Source organism: Musa acuminata, chromosome BXJ3-11 (genome assembly GCF_036884655.1).
Source record: "Musa acuminata AAA Group cultivar baxijiao chromosome BXJ3-11, Cavendish_Baxijiao_AAA, whole genome shotgun sequence".
NCBI classification, from domain to species: domain Eukaryota; kingdom Viridiplantae; phylum Streptophyta; class Magnoliopsida; order Zingiberales; family Musaceae; genus Musa; species Musa acuminata.
The window spans coordinates 30778593-30793323 of NC_088359.1; the positions used below are offsets into that span (position 1 = coordinate 30778593).

The window sequence follows — 14731 nt, forward strand, 5'->3', positions numbered from 1 at the left end:
CAATGTCACGAGATGCGGTCTGTCTCAACATTTTGGTGTCACTATCCATCCATATACATATACATATATAAATATACACAAACATGTACGCGCATCAATGTATGTGCTCTGACACACGGTTGGGAGAAATATTTACCTCTCTTCTCGGCTTGACACATGTCCATCCCGTCAGCATAAGGTGGTCAAGACCTTCGGTCATCATTAGGTTATGTCAACATTTATCGAATATAAAATATTCAAAAAATATTCCTTCACTCGGTAAAATATTTTAATAGGTTAAATCAGATATATATAAAAGGTAAACCAAACCTTGATAAATGAAGGTTATATAATATTCACCCTCGTCTCCTCCTATTTCAACCAAGAGCTTCTCGGTTGTATCTTAAAAACTCATTTGGCATATAGATCCAAATCGAGTTAAATCAATTTTATTATCATCGATTGATAGAAGATCATGATAGAAGCAAATATGAAATAATATCCTTGTATTTCTTACATCCTCAATATTTGAGGATCAATTATAGATTTAAATGTGATTGAGTAATTTAAGTGCATGATCGAGGAAAACTCAAATTTTGAATAAATATGTAACAACTTTTGTTCTACATAGTATCATAGTTTTCTTGCTTTGAGCACGAAAGGCTTTCTTCCTCATTCGTGACCCACTCTCGGAGCCCTCCTCAATCACTACTCCACCCTGATTGCTACAATCTCCCTTTCGCGACCTACATAATAGAGCTGATTAGTCCTCCGATGAAACAGATATGATCTGCTACCTCTACTGATGCTGATTTGATCCATTGCTTTCAATGATTGTTCACCTCTCCATTGCTAATCTGATTAGTCATCCACCTCGCTGATCTGACCAGTCCTCTGGCAATTTATAATAGATCATTCCTCGCTCTGACTACAGATCTCAATGAGCCCTCCTTCCTTATAGGTCTTAGCCAAAGAAGTAGTTACCCCACTCTCTATTACTGAATCACTCAAATTATATTATGATAGCCCTACTATGAATCTCATATAGTATCGATAAGTACTTTGTTCCTTATAGTAATTATCTCTTAATCTAGTTAATAAATTATTATAATTTATGTATCGACCCTCTATTATGTATTAGTTTATATTAAAATATATTTTGTGGTTTCTTAAAGGCACTCTCAATCATTGAACTTTTTCTACATAAACACTCTTCACTTTATCTTCATGCTTTCACATACACTAATTGAGCAAACAATACTGATGATAGAATATTTACGTCAGCATATACTCTAACTCTCAATCTAAGTAGATAAGTACTAATGCTAATTATATGTAAAATATAAAAATTATAATAGATGACTTGACTTTAATAGATCATCTCCTAAGTGATGAAGAAGTCATTGTCTATACTCTAATTGGCCTAGGAGATAAATATAAGGAACTTACAATAGCAATTCTAGCAAAAGACTCACTTATGCCATTTGAAGAATAGTATAACAAGTTGATTGATCATGAAACATATCTAAAATAAGAAAAGATGATGATATGACTAATTATCACAACTTAAGTCAGTCAAAAATTTAAAAGAATTAACAATCAAAGTCTCAAACACTTCAACAAATGACAGAATAAGATGCCTCATATACACATGGATAATATGCAGAGCCATCATCCTCCATTACACTATCAATTCTTCGATCGTGATGACAACTTTAATCAAAATAACTTACATTATAAGTATCAATAGCTCTTTTACTGAATCACTCAAATTATATGATGACAATCCTACTATGGATCACACACAATACTGACAAGTGCTTGGCTCCTTACAGGACTTATATCTCACATATCTAGATATTTCATTTGTAGTCAATAAATTATCATGTGCATCAACTTTCTACTATGCATTGTCTATAGTAAAACAAGTCTTGCGGTATCTAAAGGGGACTTTCAATCATAGATTTTTTTTCGTAAACACTCATCATTTCATCTCTATACCTTCGTCGATGCTAATTGGGTATGTAACATTGATGATAAAACATCTACGTCAGCTAACATTATCTTTCTTAGAGTAAATCTAATCAGTTGTAGTTTTAAAAAATTGAAAATAGTTACAAAATCCACAATTGAAGCTAACTATCGAGTCATCGCTACCATCGCTATAGAACTCAACTGGGTCACTAATCGATTATAGAAATTTGACATCACCTCCAAATTCACTCTTATAATATATTGTAATAATGTCGGTGTCACCTACCATTACGCCAATCCTTTGTTTCACTCATGCATAAAATACATTGCTATTGACTTCCGCTTCGTTAGAGAACAAATTGTTAAATATTAACTATATATTTCTCACGTATATACATCTAATTAACTAGTAAACTCTCTCACAAACCTATCGCTCGTAAGATATTTCAATTATATCGATCTAAGATTGATATCCTTGACAAAAGTCTAATAGTATGATAGAAGATCATAATAGAGACACACATGGAATAATATTCTTTTCACATTATATTTCTCACTTCTATATAAATCTAATCAATTGAAGTTTCAAGAAACAAAACACAATCGCAAAATCTACCACCGAAGTTGAATACCGAGTCATAGCTACCACTGCTACAGAATTCAACTAGGTCACCAATCTACTACACGAACTTGACATCATCTCTCAATCTACTCCTATAATATACTATGATAATATTAGTGTCACTTACCTATACACCAATCCGGTGTTCTACTCATGCATAAAAAATATTATCATCGACTTTCACTTCGTTAAAGATCAAGTTATCATATATCAATTATGTGTTTCTCATGTTCATGCTTTTGATCAATTAACAGACTCCCTCATAAATTTTTTCGCTCCAAAGACACTTCGATTATATCATTCCAATATTAATATTCTTGATAGAAACTCAATTTTACGGGCATGATAAAAGATCATAATAAAATCAAATACGAAATAACATCTTTACAATTTTTTACATCCTCAATTAATCTATAATTTGATGATTAATTATAAATTTAAATAATTAATATGATTGAATAATTTAAGTATATGATTAAGAAAAATCTTTCGATCGAACTCGGTATAAATAAGTATCATCCAATAAAATTATTCCTCTTCAGAATAACTTTTTTCCATTCTACACCGACATCCTCCGTATCATCGTGCTAAACGCTTATACTCTGCTCTTCACTTGGTGGATGGAGGAGTAGTACATCTGCCAGAGAGTCTGCATCTTGTGGGTGGGAGACAGAAGCCATAATATGTTGCAAACATCAGCCAACTAATTAGAATAGTTTTCTGATTCATACTCTGTCATGCATTTTTATTGCTAGCTGGACTTCAGCATCGTCTAAGATTAAATTATTTGCAGAATAAAATGCGTGGGATAAATCCATCTTTCCCATCCATTGTGTTCAACCCAACCTACAAAATCCAACATATGTACAACAATTAGGTGAACTGTCTAATACAGAATAGTTCAACCTATCATCCTCACTTCCAACTCCTGCCAAGTCGAAGCTGATGAATGAATGAATGAAGTCGATAAGAGTATACCCGTGAGGGATGTTTGGAGGCATTCACAACTCAGAGTGGCAAAGAAGATCCAAATCGGAACACGCGTCGCATTGGCACACCCAAACAGCTCCTCCTCGACGCTTTCCTTTCCGCCTCTATCACGAGCACCTCACTTCAGATTCCTCTCCCTCTTTCCGCGTTACCCCACTCTCCTACTTTTAACTCTCCCTTAGCATTTGGTTCCGAGTTTCTGCTTGCTCTTTGTGCATGCATATGCATATGCATGAAGCAGTACTTCACTAGCACTACGAGCTCCATCGCTACAGCACGCCAGCATCGTTCGTCTCACTCACGGTACTGACTCTAAGCAGACTGCCGGTAAACCGATGCTATGTGAATGTTTGTAAGCGAAAAGACCATCATGTAGTGGTGGGAATGGGTTTCGTGAGTCATAATTGGGCTTCAATTATTGCAGCAGGTGCATCTCCGTTCCCAGTGGGCCAAGCAGTCAGCAGTTTGATGGGGAATGCGATGTCGACCTCACTGACACTTTGTGCTGGCTATCCATTATTCCGTGGGAGCTCATCCCATGCTTTCTCAGGTAACAGCAAGACTGCATGCGTGATGTAACAAAATAATGATTGGATTGTTAGCTAATATTGCAATTCATCCACGCGAAAGGTTTCTATCAGCAATGATGTTTGTCCTTCTGTAACAGCTGACGTAGGCAAAGTAATCTACGATACCTCAACATCGTGTCGGACTTGCCCTATTATAATTTATCGAAGCTACTCCTCCAGGCGTTTCCGGAAGAGGCCGGAGGAAGGGAAGCTCGGGGGTGGAACAAAGAAAGATGACATCCAGAGATCAAAAGAAGGCTGTCTTGCATGAGAAGCTGCAGCTGCTTCGATCTGTCACCAACTCCAGCGCAGTAATACGCTTAATTTTCTCGATAATTGTTGTGTCTTGTTGATGTATTTGTGCTGCTGCATCTCCATCATGTTTGAAAGTCCTCCTACCATTTTCTGACTCCTTATTTCGCACTGTGATTTATCGAATGACGTCCGATTGTTCTCTTCCATTTGCAAGCTGCAAAACCTACTGTCATCCTATAGTTCCTTACTGCTAACTTCTGACATGGTCCCTTTTCCATCCTCCTCTTCTATTAGAGCATGGAGTGGATGGAAACCCATACGAGTCGATCGATCCAAATGTATCGAACTCATTTATGCCATCTAAATTAATTTGAGAATAATTGGAAGCACAAACAAATTACTTCAACATCTAAACTGTACAGTTATCCTTTAAAAGGTACCTTAGTACTGATCGCAGATACTCTCGTTCTTTTATTCTCAGATTTCATGTACTTGTGGTATTACACTTTGCCGCATCATCTAACGCTCTCCCCGTACGTAGCTAAGCAAAGCTTCTATTATAGTGGACGCGTCAAAATACATCCAAGAGCTGAAGCAAAAGGTGGAAGCATGCAAACGAGATCTCGCGGAGGAAAGCTCCCTCCCCATGGTATTCTCCGGTAGTAGGCTATGTGAACATGGAAGAACTCACGGTTGGCCTGGTTTCACTTCTCTACAATATCCCTGCAGGTTAATGTCGAAACCCTAGAAAAGGGTTTCTGGATCAATGTATTCTCCGACAAGAACTGCCCGGGCATGCTTGTCTCCGTTCTTCAGGCATTCCAGGAACTTGGTCTTGATGTGCTGGATGCGACCATCTCCTCCGCCGACTCATTTCGTCTTGAAGCTGTTGGAGGAGAAGTAAGCAGATAAATTCCATCACCAGACCTCTAGTATACTCCACACATGAGCATGCTAATGCATCTCTCATCCTCATATATAATAATACACAAGTAACTAAGGTGACTGATGTTCAAGCTGTGCTCCTCCAGTAATGATCTACACATAGACACTGTGCTCTCTCTCTACATGCATAAACGCATTCATTGATGTGTCTGCTTGTGTACTATATGTTTGATGTAGCTTTCTTCTCCTGCATAATTATGTGTATCTACAGAGGTGTGCAGACCACACTGCTCCTTTCTCATCAATCCGGTAATACAAGATAGATATATAAGAAGGTTTCCACACTCTTACATGCATTAACATGTATTTGAACAAGATACATGGCATCAAGTCCAAAAGAATTGGTCATTGTGCATGGTCCTACTGCAAACTATATCTCTAAGTGGAGATAGGATCTATATTAGGGTTTATCATGTCCCAATTTTGTTTGAGTGATGTTTAGTTACGTTCGATATCGACATGAAACAATACTTCACATTTGACTTATAATTGGTATATGTATATATATCATATATTGTCTTAAAACAAAGCATATGAAGAAAGAAACTCCGAAGCGCATGCATTATTAATTTGCGTATAATGTGAAAAATACAAGAATAATGATAGAGGTCGAATTCTGCATAGTGAGTGAACCATTGAGAATTCAATGCTGAATTCTGAGATTTCATTTCAATAGGCATTCATCCTTCTCTTTTTCTTCTGGCAGCCGCAGAATGAGAGCGTGGATGCACGGATGGTGAGGCAAGTGGTGGTGCAAGCTATTAAGAAGTGTATGTGAAGTTAAGCAACGAGCAAAACCAGAAGGAGAATGGAGGAGCAAAAGGGTCTCTAAAGGATTGGAGAAAAATAGTAGAACAGAATTGTGCAGCTTTCTCCAAAGTGCAAGCGAGCATATAAATTGTTTCTATTGTTTTCTGTCATTCTGCCTTCCAATATCTGCAACCAAAAAAAGCAGTCTTTTACTGTCTCAAAGGAACACAAATAATGATGGATTGTGTATATAAATAAGTAGATATCAGAAATAATTAATTACTAATATTTTATGCAATATCGGATGCTTGGTTTTTGTTCTGACATCCTAATTCGGATTTTCCTGATTTAAAACTTTTAATGCGATATATGTAGTTATTAAAAAATATTCATGTGTAAGATAAAAATAGTAAATAGTTAAAGAAAATATAATTAACATGAAAATAAGGAAGCGATAAAAACTTAAATTTATGGATCAAATTTAATATATGTCATCTGACTCCTCTAAATCCTTTTTCGATGTTCACACAAACTGAATGGCAAAAAGGTTTTCATAGATATCCGATTTTGCCGAGTCAGTTTTGAATCACAATTAACCATTATCACGATACAGTTTCAATTCTCCATGTTTGATAGGCTCTCCCTGTAACATTTGCAACAAATTTGTTTAGAGATTTTATACCTGGTATTTGGCACATCATGCTATTTAAGTTCTAATTAAAGATGCTGCCCAATGTACTCCTAATGTACTAAGATCACATACATGCTAAAGCATGATAATGGCCTTTATTTATGCCGTCAAATGTCCGCATACGTGTGGGTAAGCAAAGCAGGAACCAAAAGTTATACATTTATGATTATATTAAAAAATAAACTAATTTTTCGATTATGCACCTCTAAGATTACGAAGGAGTTGATTCATAATTGATCAAAGTTTGGGGTTAGAAAGTTAACATCAATCAAGATCATCGATGGAGTCCAACAGAGCATCGATATCCGGGGTCACCACAGCGCGCCTGTCGATCTCCCCGAGTACACAACAGCGCTTGTCTTTAGTATTAATAGCTATGACATCTTGAGCGAATGAACCGCATAAACCAGGAGAAACCTGCAAGGAAGAAATTGAATCCTAATTAGCAAGCAGGGCTAACATATCAGCTGCTTAGAAAAGAATACAAGCAACAAAAATGCAACTCACATCAAACAGTGTATCTCCTAGCTTCATCTTGACTTTCCCACTCTTGTAGACCAATAGTTTACCCATAAACCCCGGTGGCAGCTCCTCCAATTTGCAGCCCTTCTTCAATGCACGGTCTACCTTGCCTGCAGCACCTTTAGTGTTTGTGGTTGCAGCAGGTTGCTTTGGCAGTGGAAGGTTTGCAGGAAACTGAAAGAAGAGCATATGTGTTTCTTCCCTCTTCTCCTGCCATGATCGTCATTGAGATGCTAATGAGAGCAATGCATCCGGAAGAGTATGAGCTATGCTAAAAATTCATACCATCAGACCAAGTTCCCCGGCTGAATCAATTTGATTTTCATCCATACCCAAGCTTGCTGAAGCCTCCCCAAATTCCTCTTCATCAAGAATTTCTGAAACAAACCGGGCACAGCTGAAAAGTCTCTCCTTGCTGCATGATTGTGTAAAGTACAATGGAACCAATTTTTACCTGGGTTCCCAGAGTAGGGCCTTCTTAGGGGAAGTGTGCAAGGATAGTATGAATGATCATAATCCTGTCAAGAGACAAAACAGTAGAACTATGATGTCACTTATAAAGAATGATTTGGTGGAAGTAATGCTACTTTACTCACCCAAGGCTCGACATATTCTTTCTCAAATTTCTGTACATCAAGGCCATCTACATTCCCCGGAATTAAAAAAAAGAAAAACAGCTGTTCAATGACTTGTTAGGGCAGATCAAAGAGACATGAATTCATGATCAAAACGGCACCTGAATCTTGGATTCCTGTACCACGACCCTTGGGAAATGACCTTGCTAACGAGGAACTTCCATGGCCAAATGCTACTTCTGACGGGCCAACTGCAATGAACAAACAGATAACTGGACTTTAAAACAAACAGTCAGCATTGAGAATCCTGTGATCACAGACTCACAGTTTAAATATTCTGCAGAAGAAATATCAGTAAACCCTATGAACTAAAAAGAACATTCTATATGAATTATGTCATTTTGTGACAACTGAATAGTGAGGAGGTTTTCAGGCCTTTGATCTTAATCTGTGGGCAACTTGTACATATTAAATAATATTGAATGTTCTGTACATCACTGAGGAAACTGCACTATGAAAATCCATATATTTCAATCAAATTATGAATATAACTCGTAGAGGGCAACAAGATAATGAATTGTGCATTTAGGTCCAATAATATCAGAAACAACTCATATTTGAGAGCTTTCCAACTCACAGAGAGACTTCTCATGCCCAACGCATAGGTCCAATAATAAAAAAACAAGGTGCATTTTTCTATATGTGGCTTTTGCTTGCACCCGGAATGATTCATTTCTCATAGAGGAAAAGAATGTTTCTAATTTACAAGGTGGAAGTAATCATAAGAATGATTGTGTCTTCTTCACAAAACAGAGGTATCATAAGGCTGCTTATGTGCCAATTTATTACGTTCCATATTGTGCAACTTCTTGCTTGCACATGAGATGCTCTACTCTAAATAGAGCAAAAAAAAGAAAAAGCTTTCTTGAAGCATTATGACATAGGAAAATTACAATTTAGGAATTAAAGCCTACAATTAATATAAGAATGTCATGACATTTTCTTTTTTAGAAAAGGAATGAAACCATTTGTTCTCTAAAGCATGTCAGTCGATGAAAAGAAACTACTAAGAGAATATGTTTTTTGGAGAATATACCCAAGGCAGATTAAAATAGAGTCCTTTAAGAACCAGAGTTGAGTAATTTGTCTTACAGAAAGTTGATTTGAGTATCTCTAACCTTTTCTATCACTCTTAGGAAATCTCCTCATGAGACCATCGTTAGCCTGCTAAGACATGGCTCCAATCAAACAAAGAAATTATCGTAAAAAGGGCAGGGCGGACAGCTTCAAGTGGCTGAAATATTAATTAATAATTACCTTCGCATGGTTAAGCTTTGAGAGCAGTTCCTTATCAACAACATCATCCTTGGTTTCAGGTTTTTCCCTACAAGCAAGCATCATGTAAGTTCCAGGAAATGCATTAAAAATATAGTGCTTTCAATAATCTACACCATACGTTTTAGTTGTGAGAGGCTTTGGTGCCTTCCGAGGAGGTATCTTAGGGGTGAACTTCATCTGCTTAAAGGAAATAAACATATAAACAATCTAAACTCAGCGACTGATCATTAACAGCATCACAGGGGGAAAAGAGCGAACACCTTTCGAGCAGGAAATTTTGGAAGACCGTCCTGTTCTCCCTTCATGTTATATCTTCTAAGATTCTGAAGAAAAGCAGAGAAAGTTACAGGAATCTGAATAACGTAAGTATAGACATTAAAGATTCAAAAGACAGTGATAACATCAAAATTGTTTGATCTATATCGTATTTATCAACACGTAAAGATGCACAAGTTTCCGACAGGTTTTTGATTCTGCATCAAGATCGATTCAATTATCTAACATGCAAGGACCGACAATAGGATTTCTTTAGCATTGTTCGAGGAAGAACTGATCTTTCCGAGAAGGCATACCAGAAGAAGAAGTTGCGGTCGATGATATGGGAAAGAAGAGATCGAAAGAGGCGGCGTCGCTTCCTCCCACCGAACAACAAAGTGATGCGGAGGAAGGGTTTATGGTTATATGGACTTCGTGGGATGGGTTGCTACAGGGAATTCGGTATACTTCATGGCGGGACCCATTAACTTTGGCCTATCACTGTCGTCTCCAGCTTGATCGGGGAATTCACGTAGGGACCCGAGAGGCCGTGGACGACAGAACTACATCAAGATTAAACTTGGACAAGAGCTGGGCCGATCACCCTGCCGTCTTCTGTAGCACGGCCCGAAGATGTATGATACTGATGGGCCAACGCAGTAGGTTGCCCCTCGATAACTTCATTGGGCTCTCGGTCTCTCAAATTACCTCGTCTCCGTCCCGTGTACTCCTCGTCTACCTCCTCCTCGCCTCTCACTTCAAGGCCGGACACCCCTCCCACTGCCACGCCCACGTCCCGCCTCCTCTTCCGCTACTCGGAGGATTCGTCTCCGTTTATCCGCTGGAAGATGTCTCCGGATCAAGGCCTGCGTAAAATTTCAATACCGACGTGTGTGTGTTTGTTGAGACCGGTTTGGTCTCTTTGGTGAAACATGCTCAGATGTTGTTTGAGGATATGCCTGTGAAAAATGTTGTCTCTTGGACTGGATCATTAGTGCGTATAATGGTGACGAGAGGCTGGAAGAGGCGCTTGACACGTTCAGAAGCATGTTGGATATGTGTTTGAGGCCAAATAGTTTCACTTTAGTCAAGATACTGACTGCTTGTTTTTGGTCACTTTGGTCGATAGTAACAACAACAACAACAACAACAAAGCCGAAAGTCCCAACTATCGAGATATACTAGAGTCAACATGTGTGCTAAACGCGGAAGAATGAAGAAAGCTCGCATAATTATCGAGATGTCCTAGAGTCCAATGATCTATTGCATTGTGGTGCATCAGTTCTCCTGTTGGCTTGTAAAATTTGTACAGCTGCAAGGAGTAAGTGGGTTACATACAAGAGGTTGGACTTACAGTTTTATCTCCATTATCCATTACATTATACATCTGCATGATCTGTTACTGAACTCCCAACCATAGACATCGGTGCCATGTGCAAGGCCTTTTGTTCGATTAAATCATACTTGCCAGCCAAAGCCGGTTGATTTATAAATACCAGGATTAGTACAACTACCTTATTGTCATATCATGCATTGTTATCTTACAATGTACATCCATGGTTAACTCTGTGTTATTTGTTCTCTTTGTTTAACTACAGATTCATGTCGTTGACTCCTCGTTCGTGAGCCAAACAAGACCTGGTGAGCCGCACGTCAAATAGCCAACTCATTAGGACATGCATGCACCAATCTTTTATTTTGATGGGTAAAAGTGTTCAGGTACATCATCTGCTATTCAGATTTCTTGCACCGTTTGTTCTACTTACTTGATCTGGCTCTACTCAGAAAATATTTGCTGTGCATTTCATCTTAGTGCAATTTTTTTTTAACTGAATCTTTTGCATGAAAAAGAAAAAATTTCAACTGTTTTATAGTGCCCAAAATTTAGAGCAATGGGATTCAAGTACTTATTCACCCTTCTTGTAGCACATTGTATGCTAAATTTGATAAGGGGAATACAAATAAAGAAATCACTCATTTTTATCAAGTACGGAAATGGTACTAGCTCGGTCATATTTTAATAAACCTCTCTTTGGTACTTAGTGTCATCGGCATTAGTTTTGGCATTTCATTAGCACCCTGACTCTCATAAATGATTAAAGAAAGAGTTCCATACTGTGAGAATGTAGCATGACAGCTAGTTGAAGGAACAATAGGTTTTGGAAGTAGTAAACAAGTATGTCACAACCATCAATACACTTCTTAGTTGTCACAGTGATTTTTACGCATACATGCACCGAATATTAACTACAAAAGCAATTCTTTTGGCATCGAAATTTTAAAGAATCCATAGAAACAAATTGACTCAGGGTTATTATAATTAACCATCGCTTGGCAAGGAATCAAATTAGCTGTAGCTGACAACCCTTGGTATTAAATTCTGCCTCCCTGCTTCTGAGCTAGGAAAACCTACACCGTTCAGGAATTAAACATGATCACTTCTTGTTTTTGCATATGATTGATCATTCTAACAAGTAAGCTATGCCAAATGTCGAGAGATAGCAACCTAAACACTAAATCTAACATCAGACTGATTAGGTGCTCTGTGTGCAATCATCGAGCAGAAGCTTATGTTTTGCAGGCTCTTTAACATTGTGGTTGAAGGGCAATCTGCTGCATTGCGATGATCCCCAATATCATATCAGAAGCCATGGATGCTTGCACATGGTCACCATATTAATTAAGATTTGATAACTTTGAACTTGGGAGAGAAGTCCATGCTTCCATGGATTCCTAATGAAAGATTAAACATGGTCAGATCTGTCCACTTGCCATCAAACAAAATATATGGGCCACTAGGTGACCATACCTTCATTATCTATTCCTAAAAGGACAGTACCTTGATCAAGACTTCTTTGAGGCCAAACAAAAGCTAATCTTATCAACCTTGTTGGCCAGTTAAAGGTGTGAGAGAACTGTTGTTAGTCTCATCGATATGCAACATCTAAATTAAGGTGGAAATATGGCTTTCCGATAACAATTCTTTTTCTTTTTCTTCCCTTTATCTTTAGCAACTGTTTTACTACTTTTTCCAAGAGAATAGAAGAATAGCAACAATGCTTTCAACATTAAATTTGATGACAATATATGCAATAAAGTATTTTAGTCTGAAGAAAAATATATGCAGTTACTGATACGAAAAGATCGGATTTTGTAATAAGAAATGGATTCGTTTCTTGGTTCTCTCCAGGATGATGTGGTTGCTGTTTCTCCATCCACCTCTTCGCCATGCCCAGCAAAGAGTTCAAAGGGAGTAATCTCCTCTCTTGTCATCATCTCATAACACTTGTATTTGTTACATAATGATAAAGATTATGTTAGTATGGTTCAAAGGGAGTAAAGTTTCTCTTTCATTTCGCTCCAACTGATGTGTCTTTTGTTCTCTGAAGAATAGATTACAAAAAGGATTCACAACTTCCACTCGTTTCCATCAAGTGGGAGGAAAAAGATGAAGTGATCACGATTATGTGTATATCCACATAAGAATAAGAGAGAGAGAGAGAGAGAGAGAGAGAGAGAAGCAGCAAGCCATGCTCCACCACCCACATGCTGAAGCGAAAAATCTTATCTCAGACTTCTGATATGCTCTCGAGACGCGGCCTCCATACGCCAACCCGCCCACTCCGCCGGCGGCGGTGACATGCCTTCTTCTCCGAGACGATCGCTGAGAGGCGGTCGTTGTCATGGTCCGACTCCTTAGCGGCCACGTCGCCACCAGTTTTCTGGTGCCTCTTCTTCTTTATCTCTTTGCCTGCAGGGCCTGGGAATGCTGATTCGGGAATCAAGAAGTAGATATAGCCCCTCTTCAGGTCCGAGTCCGGCGACACGATCAAGATCTTGCGGGTGACTCCCTGGGAGCACGGCTTGCTGATGATGTGGTTCGGGTTGGCTGCCAGGATCTCTCCGGCGGAGACCTGACGGCTGTACTCCTCGACTCGGCCATTGAGATGGACGATTCGGATGACGTCCAGCGCGCCACAGGGAAGAACGCAAGCCAAACAGCATCTGAGGCTGTTCCCCATGTTCTCTGCTTCTTCTGCTGCTTCTCTTCTTGTTGCGAGACTGCTATAGGTTATATATAGACGCTTATCGCTGCAACTTCCAATAAACTTAGTTGCCGCTTTATAGAATTGGTTGTCCAAATTGTTCATTATAACCTCATTTTTTAGCACTAATAAAAAGGCAGATTAAAACGAATCGAAAACGCGTTTCAATTCAAAAAAAAATATACTGTCATGCAGGTTAACCCACTCGAGAGCTGCACATCACTTTGATGTTCCTGTAGTTGTACCATGACATGATTGGTCGCGCCTCAAACCTTACCAAGTCATAAAGATTTTATGAGACTGAGGTAGCACCATCAGACATTGTCATACATAGAAGACTCGGCAAAATAGCTTCGTTTACGTTGTTCCTAATTCAGCTAAGCATATCAACAAACAACATGTGAGCCGTCTTCCGACAGCTTGGAGTCCGGGAATTATTGGACGCGGTGGTTCCAAACTCGGGTACTCGGGCGCATATGGCAGGCGACGATTGAGGAAGCTTCGTGGCATGAGGGAGAAGCGGGGTCACGGGCACCCATCGTCGCTGTGTCCGCGAAGGACCCGTCTCGGCCGTCCATCTCGCAGAGGCCGTCCATCCCGCCGCTGTTGTGTCCGCAGCCCTGGATGGATTTCTTTTGTGTACGAAGGGACCGCAAGAAGACGATGACGGGAGTGTACGAAACTAAGGTGACTTATTGGGGGTTGGGACGTCTCCAACGAGCAGCATAATACACAGTCCATTGGTTGTCGAAGACGACGAGCATCTCTGTCTTTTTGCCCTACAGGGAAACAACTTGTTCTGATTAGAGAAGAACTTGCATTATACGTAGTGGTGTAGCTTAAAGTTGGTTACATTGAAGATAAGAGAGACTCGATAACAAGAAAGAGTGGTACTATTAGTTTATATTTTATTGTTGTCAAATGTTTTATCTTCAAACTAGCGTTCCTAATCTATACACACGATCAATTTTAATATTTTCATAAACCAAACCAACTAAATATAATGACTGATAGAGCGACTTTGCTTTGGTGAAACTCGGAAGGATTGAGTCAAGAAACCTCTTTCGATGTTGATCTTCGTGTAAGTGGTATCTTGATGACTCGACGTTTTCACCTCAGAAGTACCTCGACAACCTTGCGCACATGAGTTTAGACAACGTTGGGCTGACGAATGACATCTTACCATAATATTTTTAACACTAGAAAAAGGTTTTGATATA

The 14731-nt window shown here is 38.9% G+C and overlaps 2 protein-coding genes and 1 long non-coding RNA gene across 4 annotated transcripts; 2 read left to right on the forward strand and 1 right to left on the reverse strand.

The window, feature by feature from the left end:
- Nucleotides 1-4286: 4286 nt before the first annotated feature.
- LOC135585695 (transcription factor SCREAM2-like) lies at nt 4287-6345 on the forward strand. Its single transcript, XM_065173071.1, has 4 exons — nt 4287-4445; nt 4931-5038; nt 5119-5289; nt 6041-6345. Exons 1-4 carry the CDS (start codon nt 4368-4370, stop codon nt 6110-6112), a joined length of 429 nt encoding a protein of 142 aa, XP_065029143.1. The 5' UTR covers nt 4287-4367; the 3' UTR covers nt 6113-6345.
- Nucleotides 6346-6848: 503 nt separating this feature from the next.
- LOC135585028 (uncharacterized) lies at nt 6849-9986 on the reverse strand. Of its 2 annotated transcripts, none has more exons than XM_065173050.1 (11): nt 9783-9986; nt 9471-9533; nt 9329-9387; nt 9190-9256; nt 9051-9099; nt 8034-8123; nt 7894-7940; nt 7752-7815; nt 7583-7674; nt 7283-7507; nt 6849-7192 (listed from the first exon to the last, which is right to left on the reverse strand). In XM_065173050.1, the coding sequence occupies exons 2-11, from the start codon at nt 9513-9515 to the stop codon at nt 7040-7042; spliced, it is 891 nt and encodes a 296-aa protein (XP_065029122.1). In that variant the 5' UTR covers nt 9516-9533; nt 9783-9986; the 3' UTR covers nt 6849-7039. The 2 variants fall into 2 exon arrangements, with proteins under 2 accessions (XP_065029122.1, XP_065029123.1); XM_065173051.1 differs by having other exon boundaries at nt 9051-9096; nt 9783-9984.
- Nucleotides 9987-10074: 88 nt separating this feature from the next.
- Nucleotides 10075-13595, forward strand: LOC135652513 (uncharacterized). Its single transcript, XR_010502143.1, has 3 exons — nt 10075-10808; nt 11064-11184; nt 12656-13595. It is a non-coding gene; the product is annotated as an uncharacterized LOC135652513 (long non-coding RNA).
- Nucleotides 13596-14731: the final 1136 nt, after the last annotated feature.

What these genes read in the sequence shown, in the direction of transcription:
- LOC135585695 (XM_065173071.1), top strand. Translation starts at nt 4,368, where the DNA reads ATGACATCCAGAGATCAAAAGAAGGCTGTCTTGCATGAGAAGCTGCAG. An exon ending in CTGTCACCAACTCCAGCGCA is followed by an intron (nt 4,446 to 4,930) that starts GTAATACGCTTA and finishes CCCCGTACGTAG; the next exon opens with CTAAGCAAAGCTTCTATTAT. An exon ending in TTGAAGCTGTTGGAGGAGAA is followed by an intron (nt 5,290 to 6,040) that starts GTAAGCAGATAA and finishes TTCTTCTGGCAG; the next exon opens with CCGCAGAATGAGAGCGTGGA.
- LOC135585028 (XM_065173050.1), bottom strand. Translation starts at nt 9,515, where the DNA reads ATGAAGGGAGAACAGGACGGTCTTCCAAAATTTCCTGCTCGAAAG. An exon ending in CAAAATTTCCTGCTCGAAAG is followed by an intron (nt 9,388 to 9,470) that starts GTGTTCGCTCTT and finishes TCCTTTAAGCAG; the next exon opens with ATGAAGTTCACCCCTAAGAT. An exon ending in AAGAATATGTCGAGCCTTGG is followed by an intron (nt 7,816 to 7,893) that starts GTGAGTAAAGTA and finishes GTCTCTTGACAG; the next exon opens with GATTATGATCATTCATACTA.